Here is an 18,103-nt window from a genome sequence, read left to right as displayed (position 1 = left end):
TAGCTTTACTGCGTCTCTCCCCGCCCCGCTGGGGAGGCACCGCGTGAGCGAGAGTGCGCACGCGCAGGTCGGGGAGGGAAAGGAAGCGGCTGCCCCGCTCCGCCCGCTTCCATGCCCTTTTTTTGAGAGCCAATGGAAACTCACGGTTGAGTTGCATCATGTGTCCCAGCAACTCCAGTCAGATTATTTTCCAACTCCGGGTCTGCGCTCCTGCGTCCTGGAGCAGCCCCGGGCGATAGCAGCGCGGCGGTTGATTTAACAGGCGGCGGCGAGGCGTTTGGAGTTGGCTCAGCATGTGGTGCGGGAGCCCAGCCGCAGTGGTGGCCTTTTGCGCCGGGCTTTGGGTCTCTAACCCGGGGCGGGCGCAGGGCCAGGAGGCCAGGGGGCGGCTGGGCGCCGACTGTGAAGGTGAGCGGTGTGAGACCTGCTTGCATGGCGGTGACACCGCGTCGCAGTGCAGCTGTTGTCGGCTTTGGCTTCTCTCGGGCCTGTCTATAAATAGCATTTCACTTAGGAAATACGGGCCCTGGCCGTGGCTTCCGATCGCCTTCGCCCAAGCCTAGGCAAAAGTTCGAGCTGGGCCCAGTGACACCTTCAGGCCGCGTTCTTGGTCTTGCTCGATTAAACTGCCTCAGAGCTGGTGGGTTTGGATTTGGATTCGATTTTGTGCAAACGCACGTAGAGGCAGACGACCCTGGCTCCAAAATGATTCTGCTGCCCTAACCGGCGAGACTTGCCTTTCCTTGCGCAGAAGCCTTTCAAGTTCAAATTAGTTTATAACTCCCCAAAGGAGAAAACATGACAAATTGTAATTGAGTTGAAATGGCTTAAATCAGAGCACATAACTAACATTTGTTAGGACTTTACAGGGAAAAGTTTCTTAACAAAGGCGTACCTTAACTCCTTAGAAAGAGGAGGAATACAAAAAAAGATTCCTTTTCTGTTCACAGAATCTCAGCTGTGGACTTGCACTCAGAACAGGTGGGTCTACGTCCCACCCAGCCTTCTGGCTCTGAGGCCACTGTACCCGGTTCTGGCAAAATCAACGTGATAATACCTACAGCAGAGGGCTGGTAACGAGGTCAAAGGAGATAATTAGCTGTGCTACCTCCTTCCTCCTGGACTACTGTAGCACTTACCTCTGTGTTTCATTCATTAAAATAATTAGCTTAGATGTATATCCGCTTCACCCTTCTCTGAGCTTTCGAATCTATTCTTACATAACAGGAAATGGTAGGTTCACAATATATGTTTAATGAATGGGTGAGTATAGACTGTAATATAACTGAATAAAGTCTTAACAATTGGAGTCCAGTTTTCTATCAGCCCTGCAATAATTAAACTTTTCTCCAGAAATTTAAAATACCTACATGATGCTATTGTCAAACTTTAGATATAGATATTTGTTCAGCCAAGTTATAATTTCAGTTAAAGATCCCTTATAACTGGGTACTATACGTTTAAAGCAGAATTTGTGAGGCATAAACAGTTGACTGGCTGAATCATCAGTAATTTAATTGCTGGAGCTTCTACTTAAAAACATTTCAGAAGAGCCAGAGCCTCTGGATTAATTGTGAAGCTTCTAACATCTTTCTTGAATTTATTACAGCATATTGTGATTATTAACTTGCATGTCTCAGTAACCTGGGTGTATATTTCCTTATATTTTCCTTTTCCACTGTAGAATCACAACAAAGGAAATACTGGTTTTAGAACAAAAAGAAATAGAGTCTAGATCTGGCTCTGTTTCAGCTTATGAGTCTTTATCATTCGCCAATTAATTTTCCCTCAGTGTATAAGATTAAAATTCTATACATACTGTAGGGCAAATTTCCATTCTTATCTTGACTACTCTGTGGCATGGGACACCAATGACTTCTTTTATCAGTAAAAAACTGATAGTTGGGCTTCCCTGGTGGCACAGTGGTTGAGAGTCCGCCTGCTGATGCAGGGGACACCGGTTCGTGCCCCGGTCCAGGAAGATCCCACATGCTGCAGAGCGGCTGGGCCCGTGAGCCATGGCCACTGAGCCTGCACGTCTGGAGCCTGTGCTCCGCAACGGGAGAGGCCACAACAGTGAGAGGCCCGCATACCGCAAAAAAACAACAACAACAAAAAACCCCTGATAGTCCATGAACCACCTGGGACCTATTAATTTATTTTATTAAGTTCACAAAGTATTTTGAAAAAAAGCATCTAAATTAATTGGCTATATTTTAAACTTGGGAGATGTCATTTTAAAAAGTTCAGATTTCTGGCTTATCTTGAAAACCAGGTGACCAGTCAAGACTAGCCCATATGTCCATATAGTGGGAACTGATGGTGGCTGCTCTTTTTAGAAAGGACATGTGTTCTTTAGGTTTTTGTTTTTCCTAAACTTGGATTGCTTTACCCATTCATTTTACTTGCCTGGACCCTGTGAATATTCAAGTTTATGACTGCTTTAGGTCATGTGAAGCTTACTGAAAAAAAAAATGTAAACGTTTCTGAATTTATTTAAAAGGATTGTATTATGGGGCTATTAATTTTTTTTTACTTTGAAATAATTATACATTCACTTATGGGACTAATTTTAATAAACAAAACCCTATGACATAAATAAAAAGACTATGGTTATCTGGTTATAGCAATAAATGCATGCCAGGATCCTTAACTTACTAATTTGTTAGGTGATTTATAGTGAGATTAATCTCACAAGCTTCTTAGATAGCCTCATCCACCAGAGGGCAGACAGCAGAAGCAAGAACTACAATCCTACAGCCTGTGGAATGAAAACCACATTCACAGAAAGATAGACAAGATGAAAAGGCAGAGGGCTATGTACCAGATGAAGGAACAAGATAAAACCAGAAAAACAACTAAATGAAGTGGAGATAGGCAACCTTCCAGAAAAAGAATTCAGAGTAATGATAGTGAAGATGATCCAGGACCTCAGAAAACGAATGGAGGCAAAGATCGAGAAGATGCAAGAAATGTTTAACAAAGACCTAGAAGAATTAAAGAACAAACAAACAGAGATGAACAATACAGTAACTGAAATGAAAAATACACGAGAAGCAATCAATAGCAGAATAACTGAGGCAGAAGAACGGATAAGTGACCTGGAACAGAATAAAGAAAAAAGAATGAAAAGAAATGAAGACAGCCTAAGAGACCTCTGGGACAACATTAAACAACATTCACGTTATAGGAGTCCCAGAAGGAGAAGAGAGAGAGAAAGGACCTGAGAAAATATTTGAAGAGATTATAGTGAGATTAGTCTCTTCGTGTAAGCCCACAACAGCATCCTTCGCATGACAGGGTGATCATGTTATTTCCTCACTAAATATCTTTCAGTGATCTCCAATTTCCTCCAGGGAGGTGCTTCTCCTTTGTTCTCCCACACTATCTAGTACATGTCTCATAGTGGAGAAATCGTTTTGGTCTCCTCCATGTGTGCATTCCTTGACAGTCAAGACCGTTTCTCTCACCACATCATCTCCAGTGGCTACCGTGGTGTGGGGCATAAGGTAGGCACCCAATTCTGTTGAAGACATGTACACACATATGCTGCAATAAAATATTATATAGCTTTTAGTGAGTCAAAAGTGTATCTTTCAAAGTACAAGTTAGAATTCCCAACACCCACCCTCTAGGTAATACATTGACAACAGAGCAACAGTTAAGGTGTAGAAATCATCTGAAGGTATATTGTGGGAGTAGAGAAAGAGCTTTGAGGCATCAGGACACAGGGTTTCTTTTTCAGGAAGAGGAGAATTACAGGTCACCAGGAGGCTTTAACGATGGTTTATGCGAGGATCATTACAGTAGGTGTCTCCCTTGCATACTTGGTCTTTTGCTAATTAAACTTAGCAAAATACGTGTTGGCAAATGTCTCGTTTTCCTCATTCTATCAATAGCATTTCACACAGCTGATCAATCAGTCCCTCCTTTTTAACACTTTCTTTGCTTGTCTTCTGGGACACACTCACTCTTTGTTCTCATCCTCCCTTACTGGCTGCTCCTTTCGGTCTTTTTCTGGTTCTTTCCATCTTTCCGATTTCTAAACAATGGAGTTTCACAAGACTGAGACCCAGGATCTCTCCCTTTTGTGTGGTCTCATCCCACAAAGATCATTTTAATGTTGGTGACTTACAAATTTAGTATTTGTCCTAGAATTCACCCCTGAACTCCAGATTTATATCCCCAGCAGCTCTTTACTGTTTGCAGTGTCAGACATTATATTAGGGGTCTCCAGAGGAACAGACCAATAGGATACATACATACATCCAGGTAGATTTATTATAAGGAATTGGCTCTCCTGATTATGGAGGCTGAGATGTCTAAAATTTGCAGTGTGGGCCAACAGGCTGGGGGCCCAGGAGAGCCAATGGTGCAGAAAGCAGTCTGCTGGAGCATTCCCTCATGCTTTTTTGTTCTATTCATGCCAATCCTTTGTGTTCTATTCAGGCCTTCAACTGATTGGATGAGGCTTATCCACTTTATGGAGGGCAATCTGTTTTAGCCAGAGTTCACTGATTGAAATGTTAATCTCATTCAAAAACACCCTCCAAGTGGACACATAAAATTAATCGTCACATTTGTCTAGAAGTATCGCAAAGTTCACATGTCAAGACTGAATTCCTGCTGGTCTCCACAAACTTGCTTCTCCTGCAGTCTTACCAGTTCAGCAAATGGCAACTCCCCTCTTGCAGTTTCTCAGGCCCAAATCCTTGGGGTCATTCTTGATTTCTGTCTCCGCCCGCTGCCGCCGCCCCCGCCCCCACCCCATGCCACATCCAATCCATTAGTAAATTCTTTTGGCTCTGCCTTCAAAATACATCCAGAATCCAACCATTCTCATCACCTCCAATGCTCCCACCCTGGTCCAAGGTATGCAGCTATTTTAAGAAACTCCAAATGGTTATGCCTGCTTTCATTCTGGCTACCCTGCAGTCTATTCTCCAAAGAACCTCCAGAGGCATAATTTAAAAGTAATGTCCGATCACTGCACCCTTTTGCTCAAAACCTTTAATGGCGTGCCTTCTCAGAGTAGGACCCAGAGCCCTTACCATGACCTCAAAGCCCTAGATGACCTGGCATGCTGCTGTTCATTTGACCTCATTTTCTACCATCCTCCCTCTTGGTGGGAGGGAGGCTCCCTTATGGTTCTTGGACCTGCCAAGGACATGCCTACGTTGTTCTTCCCTCTGCCTGGAGGGGTCTTCCCTAGCACTCCACTTAAGGTGTTCTCCCACTTCCTTAAGCTTTATGCTCAAACACGACTTTATCTGAGAGACCTTCCCTGACCACCCCATTTAGAATAATACTATTACCTTATACTATTACTCTATCCTCCTTACCAAATTTATGTTTCTTCACAGCCACAAGATACTTTTATTTATTCACCAGAATGTAATCCCTGAGAGTAAGAGCTTTGTTTTTCCAACAACCTGTAGAATACTGTCTGGCGCTTAACTGATTGCTCAATAAATATTTGTTAAAACCACGACACGGCTATATTATATTTAGCGTTCTGTTCCTAGTAAATAGCATTAGGAATGAATATGACTTCATGTTCTAAAAACTGACATTTCTGGTCGTCTAGCTGAAAACAACTGAAAACACTGGATAAAATAAAAATGTGAAAATGTTAAGTGTGAGTTAGTAAGGCATACCCAGAGGCCAAAAACAATGTGAAAGTGGAAACCAAAAGAGGTAAAGGGACCCCTGAAGCTGGGATTTTTCTTGAGGGTATTTGCCACCCAGGCAATTTAAACTTAGATTTTCATGGATGTAAAATAAAGAGAATGAATAAAATAAAAAGAATAATGACATAGCCCAGAACCTTCCCAAGTTAGGTGTGTCATACTGGATCCTCCCCCAATTAGTTTGGAACCCCAGAGAGCTAGACTTTCCTTATAAAAGGTGACCTGGAAATAACCACAATTCTACCACCATTCTTTAGAGACTAAAAGAAATTGCAGTACTTGAACTTTTTACTGAATAAAAGGTAAAACAAAAATGTCTCTTGATCACTCATACTCACAAGCTACCACACATATGCATTGAAGCCCAAATGGACACAGCCAACCCGGGTGATCCAAAACGTCTCAAACTGAGAATTTAGTTTACAGGGATTTCAAGTAGGCATCAGCAAATGTTAATCTCACATAGGAATCCACCTTCAATCCAGTCCCACAAAATTCTAATAATTCCCACAAAGTTCTAAGAAAGAAAGCTCACATTCAGAAAAATCACAAACCCATGGGAAGAAGAGCACCGTAAGTAACAGCCAGTTGAGACAAGAGACAGAAGAAGCATACCTGGACAGGCTTCAGGTTTTACAATTATCAGGCACTGAATATAAAATATTTTTATTATATTTAAAGAAATAAAGGAAGGGATTGAAAATATGAATAAAGGGCAGGAGGCTATTAAAAATGTCCAGACAGGGCTTCCCTGGTGGTGCAGTGGTTGAGAGTCCACCTGCCGATGCAGGGGACGCGGGTTCATGCCCCGGTCTGGGAAGATCCCACATGCCGCGGAGCGGCTGGGCCTGTGAGCTATGGCCGCTGAGCCTGCGCGTCCGGAGCCCGTGCTCCGCAATGGGAGAGGCCACAACAGTGAGAGGCCCGCGTACCAAAAAAAAAAACCAAAACAAAAAATGTCCAAACATATTTGGAAAAGAACCAAATAAACATGTACAAATAGAAAGTAGTGAGATTAACCGCAGACTAGACACAGCTGAGAAAAGAATTAGTGAGTTAGAAGACTGAAGAAATTGTCAAGAAGGAATCACTGAGCAATTAAGAGAATAAAAATATGAAACAGAGATAAAGGTACAATGCAGATCAAGAGAAAAATTCCCACATATGTTAACTGGACTTCCAGAAGGAGAAGAGAGAGTGTACGGGTGGAGCAAAAGAGATGATAGCTCATTTTTCCAAACGGATGAAAGTCATCAATCCACAGGTTTGGAAGTCCAGTATATTCCAAACAGTATAAATAAAAATACTTCCACATCTAACCATATCAGAAGGAAATTGCAAAACACAAAAGGAGAAAAGAGAAAATCTTAAACACAGAGAAAGAAGACTGATGAACTTAAAGGGAATGGCAATTAGACTGTCGGGTGATTCAACGTTGAAAGGCCCAAAGCCACAGCTAGTAAATATTAACTAGTAAAGCCAGGATTTGGACCCAGAGAGTCTGGCTTCAGAGCCAAAGCACTGAATCCCTACCTATACTGCTTTCTGAGTGTGGAGTTGGGAACTAATTTATTTAAGGCAATATTAAAAATAAAATTAGAACAATGAAGTAATATACAAATTATTCAAGAGCTTCTGGTTATTCTTAAGTCTTAACTCATGACAACATGTATTTTATTCCTAGGTAGCAATTCTCCCCTAGTACCGGTACCAGCAAGACTAATCTGGTGTCTTTTTTTCCTTCCAAAATCAAGCGGGAGCAGATAATGTAGGACTGCCTTCAGTTCTAGAAGGTGTGGATGGAACTGCTGAAAATAATGTTCCTAGCCCGCTGATAATTTAATAATTCCACTAACTTGATTTTAAACTTTATTATTATCTTTTCTAAAACGTTGTAGCTCTTTTCCTGCAGGTGACATTATTATATTTTTCAAGTACTAAGTTAAGGAGTAAATACTCAAGTTAAAAGACAAAGATTGTAAGCCTACATAAAAACATCCAACCAAATGCTTTTTACAAGAGATGGGTCTGGGCAAAAGAGTTAAATCTTTCTCTTCCACGGGAAAAAACTATAATAAATATCTAAGACTAAAAATAAAATTAGGAATTAGCCACACAAATATGTTATTTAAAATTTGTAAATTCCAAAGGAATCAGCTATAAGAGTTGAAAACGAAAGCTTTGAGTTTGGGGAAATGGGGAAGGGGAGACAAGGGACACTATTTTTCAAACTGAACATTTTATAACTCGCTGGCTTTAAACTTGGTGTGGGGTGGGGGAGGGACAGAGAGGGAGAGAGAAGAGACCCGGAAACTACAAGTATAAAAATTATTTTAGAGTGTTTTTCTTAAACAGGAGTGGAGAAATGGGATGTGATGTTGAGAGAGGTTGTGTTGCTTTTAAGATATAAGAATTAACAGCATGTTAATGGAAACAAGACAGGAGAGAGAGGGCAGAGGTGCAGAAGCAGGGAGTTGATAGGATCTACTTTAGCAGGTGGAAGGGTTGTCACAGTTCATTCATAGAATTAAGGTAGACTGTGCTGATACACGTGTTGTAGATGTGGTGGCAGAGCAAGCGAGAGTTCTTTCCTGTTGCTTTTTTTTTCCCTCAGAGAGATAGGAAGCACCACCATCGCTGAGGATGGGGTGGAGGTGTGACACAAGGTTTGAGAGAGCTGCGCAATTGTCCTCTTGGGAGTGGGAGAGAGTGAGAATGAGGTCAATGTAGTAGGATTGTTGGGACACTGATGGCTCACTGAAATGAGCGGTCATGAATTTACAGTGAGACCAGTGAGTACGGCTGTGCTATTTCCTCCAGCCATGTTCAGTGAGTATAGGTGCAAAGTTTTAACCAGGGTTAGGATTTTGCTGGGTGAGTCCAACAAGGGAGAGAGATGCAAGGGAGTTCAGTTTGTGTGCAAAGGAGTTATTATAATGTTGAACCACGGAATCTAAGCTGGGTGGGGAAGCAGGGTGAAGTGGTGGCAGAATCAATGAATAGTATGACCTGGCGGGGTCAGGGAATTGTTTACCTTGGGGTGTTAGAGGATGTGAGCTGGAAAGATGGGAGATGATGATCAGACAATGGGATGTTTCCACTGAGATTACAGAGGTTATAGTCATTGGTAATGACTGGACCTAAGGGTATGACCATGGTGATTTTTCATGTATTTTGGATATTAATCCTTCGTCAGTTTATAAGTTGTAAATATCTTCCTCCAGTTTGTGCCTTGTCTTATCATTTGCTTATGATTTCTTTTGCATTAAAAAACTGGTTAATTTTGATGTAATCAAATGTATGATCCGTGTTTTGGTCTCTTCTCTAAGAAATCCTTCTCTATCCTGATGCCATAAAGATGTTTTCCAAAGGTTTCTTCTAAAACTTTTGTAGTGTTGCTCTTCCCATATGTCTTTATTCACCTGGGATTCACGTCTGTGTGTAGTTTTGGATAGGTGTCTAAGTTTAACTTTTTCCATGGCAGGTGGTCCTAGTACCATTTATTGACTAGCCCATTTTTCCCCCACTGATTTTCAGCATCACTTCTGTACTCTACCAAGCTCCTCTAGATTTGTGGATTTGTTTCTAGACTCACTAGTTTGTTCCACTGGTCTATTTCTGTGCCAGTCCCACAGTGTTTCAAATGCTATAGCTTTAGAATTAGGTCTTGATATCTGATAAGGTCAACTCCCCAACCTCCTTCTTCTTCAAGTACTTCTTGACTTTCATTTGCTCTTGTTTTTTCATCTGTATTTTTGCATCAGTTTATCAAATCTATAAAAAAGCCTATTGAGATTTTCATTAGAAGAGCATTGAGTTTATTGATCTACTTAAAAATAATTATCATCCATAATATTGAATCTTCCCATCCATGAACATGGCTATTCTTCCCATTTCTTAGGTCTACTTTTAGGTCTTTTGATAAAGTTTTGTAATTTCTTTCCTTCAGAGTCTTGCTATACTATTAAATTTATTTCAGGTTACCCTAGAATTCGCCAGTCTTCCTCATGCTATTTCCCTAAAATTCTTTCTAATGTGAGGGCTGCTGTTTTCCGGCATATGCTCTGGCCTCCATGTCCTCCTCTGATTGCTTGGACACTTCCCCTTTGGGACAACAATGCGGGAAAGCAGCCTCCTTCTAATTCATAGTACCCTAGTGGATAAGCATGTGGGCCCAGAGGGAGACCATCTGGGATCAATCTCCCTCTACCACTTACTGGGCAAGCTCACTGGCCTCTCTCTGACTCAGCTTCTTCATGTGTAAAACGAGGATAGTAACGTATCTACATCCGAGTTTTGTTCGGAGACTTGAATAAGTTGATCCACGTAAAGTACTCAGAACAGTGCTAACCAATGGTAACTGTGGTTGTTCTTATTGCCTGTGCCTCTTCTGAGGGTCATCTCTTCACTGACTCTGGACCGTGGGATTGAATATGATTGTGCCGACTGGGGTTCAAACTGGAACATACAGGCAGATGCAGACTACCAAGGGGCTTCATTCCAGACACATGTTCTGTTTTTTCTCTATACTTTAAACAGAGCTGTCCCAAGCATCATATCCCAGAGGAGGCAATATTTTCTTTTAGGGTGAGTGACATTTTGTGGGAAAGTTCTCCTATTAAGTGGAACTTGGTTCCACAGATTGACGGATTGATTCAATAAGCTCATGTTATTCAAGGCCCAACACTAAGCTAAAAGCTACAGGCCTGAAACCATGCTTAAGATATGAATTTAATTTGTCACAATGCGTTGAATCATACTTACTTTTTTATTTGGTGGGAGAAACATATACATAGGTGTGGTAGTGGTGATATTGTACACAAATACATAATTTATTTGTTCCTTCTAGTGTGTCAAGAATTCTTGAACCGATTCTACAACTCCTTGATAGCCAGAGGAGTCAACTTTTCTCTGGACACCATAGAAAAAGAATTGATCAGCTTTTGCTTGGAAGTCAAAGGAAAAGAAAACCGCCTGGTATGGTAAATCTTCACCTTTCATTTTCTCCCTGTGCTCGGAGAAAACTGCTAATCGTTTCATTTCTCATCTTGAATTTAATGTTCTCCTTCTTCGATGCTTGCCTCAAGCCTGCTCACTGCAGAAAGCAAGCAGAAATTGATCTTTCAGGGAAATGGAGTCAATGTATTTTCATCTAGAATATGTCTCATTTCATTTGGCTTTTTGAAAAAACCATAGGCAACCAATCCCACGATTTCTTAAAGGAAATTATACAACTGAATTCCTAATGAGAATTTACTGTCCTGAGTTAAGAGTGGGTAGACTTTCCACTTCTTATCAAGACAATTAGTGAAACCTATCAAAATATTTTTACATCATTATTTATGCATAATTAATGAAGTACTTTTATTATCTTGTAATGGTGTTTCCTGGGTATACACAAATGACCTGTTTCAATATACTGTTTTTACAGCACTAAAGACAAGCTTGGGCCAATTCATTTTGCCTAAAATCGTCATGTTGAATCTGTCAGTTAAATTTTCCTCGTTGACTGCTCACCACTGACACACTATAAAAGTCTCAGCATTTGTCTGCACCATTAAGCTTTATATTTTTAAACGTCAAACGCTTGTCAGGGAGCTTGAAAGGCAGTAGAACAAGATGGAACAGGGCATGGACTCCAGAGCCAAAAGGCTAGATTTTTAAATTAATTCGGTCTTTTCTTCTCGCTAGTTGGGTGACCTCCAGTTGGCTTGGGTGTAAAATACTAGTACCTACGTCACAGGATTGTTATGAGAATTAAATACATCAATACCTTTAAAGCCCTGAGAGCAGTGTCTCGGCGCAGATAAAACATTTAGCAAGTGTTAGCTCTTATCAGTAGTCTTTAAGCATCATGTGAATTGCAGGGCGCTTCTAATTAGGCTGATCCTGGGAATGGAGCCATTGGTTTTCTGGTGTCTTAGCAGGGGTTAAATTTAAAAGCTGGGCCACAAAAACTAGGTTAACCTCTTTCTCACTTCTTGAAACTATACTACTTGCTTTTTTTCAGTGTCTGGGCCCCTAAAGTCTCTTCATTCCCCTTCAGTGCTACTATCTAGGAGCAACAAAAGATGCGGCCACAAAGATCCTAAGTGAGGTCACTCGCCCAATGAGCGTGCACATGCCTGCAGTGAAGATTTGCGAGAAGCTGAAGAAGATGGACAGTCAGATCTGTGAGCTGAAATATGGTATAACGGAGTCAAATGTTTTTTTCCCCAAATGTCCAGCATATTGCCAATTCTGTAAACATAGGGCCAGTGTCTAAAAAGTCAGCGTTAGAAAGAAAGAAGCTCGACACTTGCTAATAGGGTGCTGGACTGCTGTGTGGTGCCTGGTGCCATCTGAACTTCTTGGGGGAAGAGAAATGAAATCTGGTACAGGCAGCATTAGGTAAAAGTGCCCACCCAAATGGCAAAGTTTAACCTCTAAAATCACCAAGGCGCTGTCAACTACATATGGCAAGGAAGAGTTCAGAATTTCAAGGGAGCAGCTACTCGTGGTGAATTAGCTCTTGGTAACCTATTAGGACAAAAGCTGCATCTATTCAAAGGGGATGTAAGGACTCTGAAGTTTTAAATGGGACTCTAATGTTCTTCCTAGAGCTATCATTCTGCCAGCTTCAACTTTTAGGAAATAGGTTATTCACATCAAAGCAGGTTTTACCTGACGAAATAGCCTTATCAAGGGTGCCTAAAATAAACAGCCAGAAAAGGAAGATGTCCTATTTAAAACATTATCCTTGGCCTTGTAAATTTTACATTCATAGATCTACTCTTATACAGAGGATTTGTATCTGGGCCAGTCTTTCGGGTAGATTGATTAGGTATCGTAAAAGGCTGGAGGGGGACTTCCCTGGTGGCCCAGTGGTTAAGACTCTGTGCTCCCAATGCAGGGGGCCAGGGTTCAATCCCTGGTCAGGGAACTGGATCCCGCATGCCACAACTAAAGATCCCGCATGCTACAAGGAAGATCCTGAGTGCGCCACTAAGACCCGGTGCAGCCAAAGAAATAAATAAAATAAAAGGCTGGGGGATTCCCCACTTAGCCTATCCTAACACCTGTAATTCCACCAGTAGAAATCCATTTCCTTTGCTTACGTCATCGTTTGATGTTACACACCTGGCATAGTCTTGTAAACTACCTAAGTAATTAGCACCCAACTCTGAATTACTTTCGTCTTATTTTCCAGCATAGCTGTGTAATATAAGCCTATGCACCATAGCTACACAGATGTCTTTAAATAGGTTTAAGGTCAGAAGATAGCAAAGACAAACTGTTTCTCAAATGGCCAAGGGCAGGCCCTAACTTCCAGGGTGGTTGATGAGGCAGATTTATTTTTTTATTGGCTTTCAAGTAATGAAGTAGAGGCAGGAAGCACTGAGTCCATATAAACGACAGCCCCCAGAGGGACAAAACTGTCCTGATTCTTCCATTCAACAAATTTCTTTTGAATAGCTTTTACTATGAGCAAGGGATCTTACTGGGATCCTTGAATAATAGAAAAATTAATCAGATATTATTGAGAAGAGGAGAGTACTTATTAATGTTTTGGCAATGCTGGCCACTAGAGGCCCTTGGGGAGCCATGGACTAGATTTACTGTTGGTATTGACCTTTTCCCTGTAGTTTTAGGGAGTCATAGAGGATTTCCCCCTTTTAAAGTTAATGCCAAATGCCAAATCCTCTAGAATAACCTGAAGAAACTACCAACACTTGCAAGAAAGTATTTTCTTCCTTCAACCATTTATCTTGAATAGACCACTAGTTCTAAATTCTTCCCAGCTTATATTTGGCAGGAAAGTTGAGACTGAACAGGGGCCTTTGAGCTGTGTAGTATTAATAATTTGGGCTATAAAAGTTTCTACTCCTAAAGGTATTTTGTCATGTCAGGCAGGAAATTAACAGACAAGGTAAGTGTAGACTTGGATTATGTTTTCAATTAGGAAGGTGTTATTTGGTTTTTGACCTGAAAGAATGTTTTCGCTTGCTCTGTTTTTTATTTTTATAAATTTATTTTATTTATTTATTTTTGGCCGTGTTGGGTCTTCCTTGTTGCACGTGGGCTTTCTCTAGTTGCGGCGAGTAGGGGCTACTCTTCGTTGCAGTGCACGGGCTTCTCATTGCGGTGGCTTCTCTTGTTGTGGAGCACGGGCTCTACGTGCGTGGGCTTCAGTAGTTGTGGCACAAGGCTCAGTAGCTGTGGCTCGCGGGTTCCAGAGCACAGGCTAAGTAGTTGTGGTGCGTGGGCTTAGTTGCTCTGCGGGATCTTCCTGGACCAGGGCTCAAACCTGTGTCCCCTGCATTGGCAGGTGGATTCTTAACCACTGCGCCACCAGGGAAGCCCTTTGCTCTGATTTTTAAAAGAATGGGAATCACTATTAAAAAATGTAAGGATTCTCTGGAGCAGAGTGTAGCTGACCCTCCAAATAAAAAAGCCTTTAAAATCCAACTTTTATTTATTTATTTCCAGCTTTACTGAGATGTAATTGACATATAACAGTGTGTGAGTTTAAGGTGTACAATGCATTGATTTGATATACCTCTATCTTGCAATATGATTACCATGTTAGCTAACAGCTCCATCATATCACATAATTACCGTTTCCTTTTTTGTGATGAGAACATTTAAGATCTACTCCTCAGCAACTTTCAAATATGTAATACAGTATTCTTAACTATAATCACCATTTTGCTGTTCTTTTTCAGGATTGCTTGGGCAATTCAGGGTCCTTTGTCATTCCATACAGATTTTAGGATTTTGTTTTTCTATCTCTGTAAGAAGTACCACTGGCATTCCGGTAGGGATTGCACTGGTTCTGTACATTGCTTTGGATGGTACGGACATTTTAACAATACGAATTCTTCCAAACCACAAACACAGGATCTCTTTCCATTTGTTTGTGTCTTCTTCAATTTCTTTCATCAAAGTCTTGTAGTGTTCTGTGTATAGATCTTTTACCTCCTGATTACATTTATTCCTAAGTCTAAAATCCAACTTTTAACTTAGGGTACACTGACTGGAAGTTCTGATAAATCACTTGACAACTATGTTAGGTTATTAAAAGGCTTTTAAATGCCATGTTCTACTATGTAGGGGAAAAAAGGAGTGCTTCAAGAGGTCAAGTTGAAAAAGTCCTAGGCTGCCACTAATTGTAAAATAAGTCAACTTAAACGCTGTATCTATGTTCAGGCACACCCCTGGTGGTGAGGAAGGGGGAAGGAGACTTTCCTTCGAAAGAGAAAAATTGCCCCTTTCTCACGGGGAAATCAGAATCACAAGTATATTATAGATGAGCTTAATTATTTTTCTATTTTTGGGCTTGGCAATAGAGAAGTAGCTGAGTTCTTGACAGCCTTTGCAGATAATCTGTAAACAGGGAAACAATAGTCTCGCTAGAGGAGTTAGATGTTGGTGATAGGTATTATTGGCAAGAATGTTAGGAGCCAGATTGGCTGGTACCGAGGCACCAGCCTTAGAGAGGTGGCTGTACCCCCAAAGGTCTGTCAATAAACCCTGTGATGATTTTGGGAATCCCAGTGGAGGGGTGGAGGGGTCAGGTGAGTTTAAGCAGAGATCCAAAACAATTAAGGATCAGTGTTAATGCTCCTAATTTTCTTCATGGGTTTGGGTTTCTTTAATTTGTATTTAAAAACTAGTTTACATTCTTTAGATTGTATTTAAATTCTTTAAATTTGTATTTAAAAACTAATTTGTATTAGTGCTTTGTAATATGTGTGCTCATCTGTTTTACCACAGACATATCTCATATAAAAGTGAATCGTAACTTTCTAGCTAGTTACAATCTGTGGCTTTCAGTTGGCCGCACACACAGGGCCATCCCAAGGTACCGCCTTTTATTGATTCCGTTCTTCTCACCTTAGGAGCAGCAATTAGGATGCGGTGCTATTTGTTTTATGAACATTGATCTTGAGAAGCCATGGAGTGGTAGCAAAGACTGCAAAGCTACACAGGCCCTGTTTTGAAGCGAGTGTAATTCCATGGAAAGAAAGTCCAACAGATCATGAGTTATCCCAATAGCTTTGCATATGATACATTTTTCTTAGGTATGTCTTGTTTTCCATAGACACGGGAACTGTTCCCCACTTTGAATCACAGGGTAGTCAGCACCAAGATAAGTAACACTATTTGCTTTTCTAAGTGTTTCATAGTTGGTTTTGTTTTTTAAAAATTGTGCTTTTCCTTTTTGTCATGAAGAAAAAAAATTGGATTTGGCATCAGTGGACCTGTCCAAGATGAGAGTAGCAGAGCTGAAACAGATACTGTACAGCTGGGGAGAAGAGTGCAGGGCCTGTGCGGAAAAAACCGACTATGTGAATCTCATCAAAGAACTGGCACCCAAGTACACAGCGACGTACCCCAAAACAGAACTCTGACCCCCGGAAGCTGGTGCACCACTGATTGTGATTAGAGACAAAATGCCTCTCTAGGATACGGACGCGTTTGTTGAGAGGAACCAGGAATTGCAGTGTGTGTGGTCTCAGACTTCTTGTTTTGAAATTACACCTCAGAATTGGTTACCTGGGTTTATAAGTAGAACTGCTAGTATTAGTGGTTTCTTAAATCTGCAGTGTACCAAAACCTACAAGTGCCTTTCTCATGATTTTCTTGTATGTGAGTTACCATTGCCTATCTCCTAAAACGGGGAAAAGTGAACCACTGAAAAATCGGTGTAGGAAATTGATTCTAAGCAGGAAGAGAGTGCTCAGAGGTTCCTATCTATGCACTAATTTTTTTTTTTTTTTTTTTTGCGGTACGCGGGCCTCTCACTGTTGTGGCCTTTCCCGTTGCGGAGCACAGGCTCCGGAAGTGCAGGCTCAGCGGCCATGGCTCACGGGCCCAGCCACTCCGTGGCATGCGGGATCTTCCTGGACCGGGGCACGAACCCGTGTCCCCTGCATCGGCAGGCGGACTCTCAACCACTGCGCCACCAGGGAAGACCCTGTGCACTAATTTTTAATTAAATATGTTGGATTAGAGAAAGACAAATATCATATGCTATCACTTATATGTGGAACCTAAAAAAAGGGTACAAATGAACTCATCCACAAAACAGAAATAGAGTCAAAGACATAGAAAACAAACTTATGGTTACCAGGGGGTAAGTGGGGGGAGGGATAAATTGGGAGATTGGGATTGACATAAACACACTACTATATATAAAATAGATAACTAATAAGGACCTACTGTATAGCACAGGGAACTCTACTCAGCCATAAAAAGGAACGAAATTACATCACAGTACTCTGTAATGACCTATATGGGAAAAGAATCTAAAAAAAGAATGGATATATGTATATGTATAACAGATTCACTTTGCTGTACACCTGAAAGTAACACAACATTGTAAATCAACTGTACTCCAATAAAAGAAAATGTTGGATCATGACAAAAGAAATGATGTTCAGCTTATCTAACTCCCAACTTCAACCCAAATGATAACCTGGCATAATCAAAAGTCTTTTAAAAAGTAAACTTTGTGTTTTTAACTGTAAATCACTCTACCTTCTAGCTCTCTTTGGTATCAGAAATAGGAGGGCAGGAAGCACTACTTGAAATTAGTGTTTCCCAGGTGAAGAAAACCTTTTTAAAACCTATTTAAACCTACTTAGAATAGATCAAGAATCCACATGAGTACAGCCAACATTTTAGGGAATTGTATCCACACTCACACTGTTAACTGAACCAAGCTCAAAGTCATTTGCCCGTCTTCCTATCACACATTAGACAAGCTTTTGATAGAGGATTAAAGAATATTAAGAGCACCTGTGGACAACATGGAGCTTTATGGTTCTTAATGCTATTTTATCAGCTTTAAATTGTAAAATCATTTTTGGTTCCATTTTCTGGCCACACAACAATAAAAACCCCACTGTAGACATGACTGCCTCTCTGTGGCAGGTGGAGGTGGGGAATGACTGCAGGGCGGCTGGAGGGGACGTTCTGGGGTGATGGGAATGTCCTGAATCTTGATTGGGGTGATGGTTACATGGGTGAATATGACTGTCCAGTTCATCCAGCAGTACAATTAAGATATGGGCATTTTATTGTATGTAAATTATACCTAAAATACTGCTGTAGAAAAATTATTTGAAAATTAAGTAAAATCAATTGATTCAAAACATCTTGTTTCTTTAAGAATTGCATTTTCTTAGAGTCGCCATATGATCCAGCAATCCCACTCCTGGGTATATCTCCCTCCTGGGCATATACCCAGACACAACTATAATTTGAAAAGATACATGCATCCCTATGTTCATAGCAGCACTATTTACAATAGCCAAGACGTGGAAACAACCTAAATGTCCATTGACAGATGAATGAACAAAGAAGATGTGGTGTGTATATATATATATATATATATATATATATACACACACACACACACACACACA

General features: G+C 41.0%; 1 protein-coding gene across 1 annotated transcript; it reads left to right on the top strand.

Moving 5' to 3' along the window:
• Positions 1–160: 160 nt before the first annotated feature.
• CDNF (cerebral dopamine neurotrophic factor) lies at positions 161–16,084 on the top strand (the record flags this gene model as incomplete). Its single annotated transcript, XM_079914377.1, has 4 exons — positions 161–408; positions 10,540–10,667; positions 11,737–11,878; positions 15,906–16,084. Exons 1-4 carry the CDS (start codon positions 294–296, stop codon positions 16,082–16,084), a joined length of 564 nt encoding a protein of 187 aa, XP_079770503.1. The 5' UTR covers positions 161–293.
• Between the last annotated feature and the right edge of the window lie 2,019 nt (positions 16,085–18,103).

Source organism: Stenella coeruleoalba (genome assembly GCF_951394435.1).
Source record: "Stenella coeruleoalba genome assembly, chromosome: 2".
In the NCBI taxonomy this organism is placed as follows: Eukaryota; Metazoa; Chordata; class Mammalia; order Artiodactyla; family Delphinidae; genus Stenella; species Stenella coeruleoalba.
Note: the sequence above shows the minus strand (reverse complement) of the source record. Positions and strands in the feature narration are given on the sequence as shown.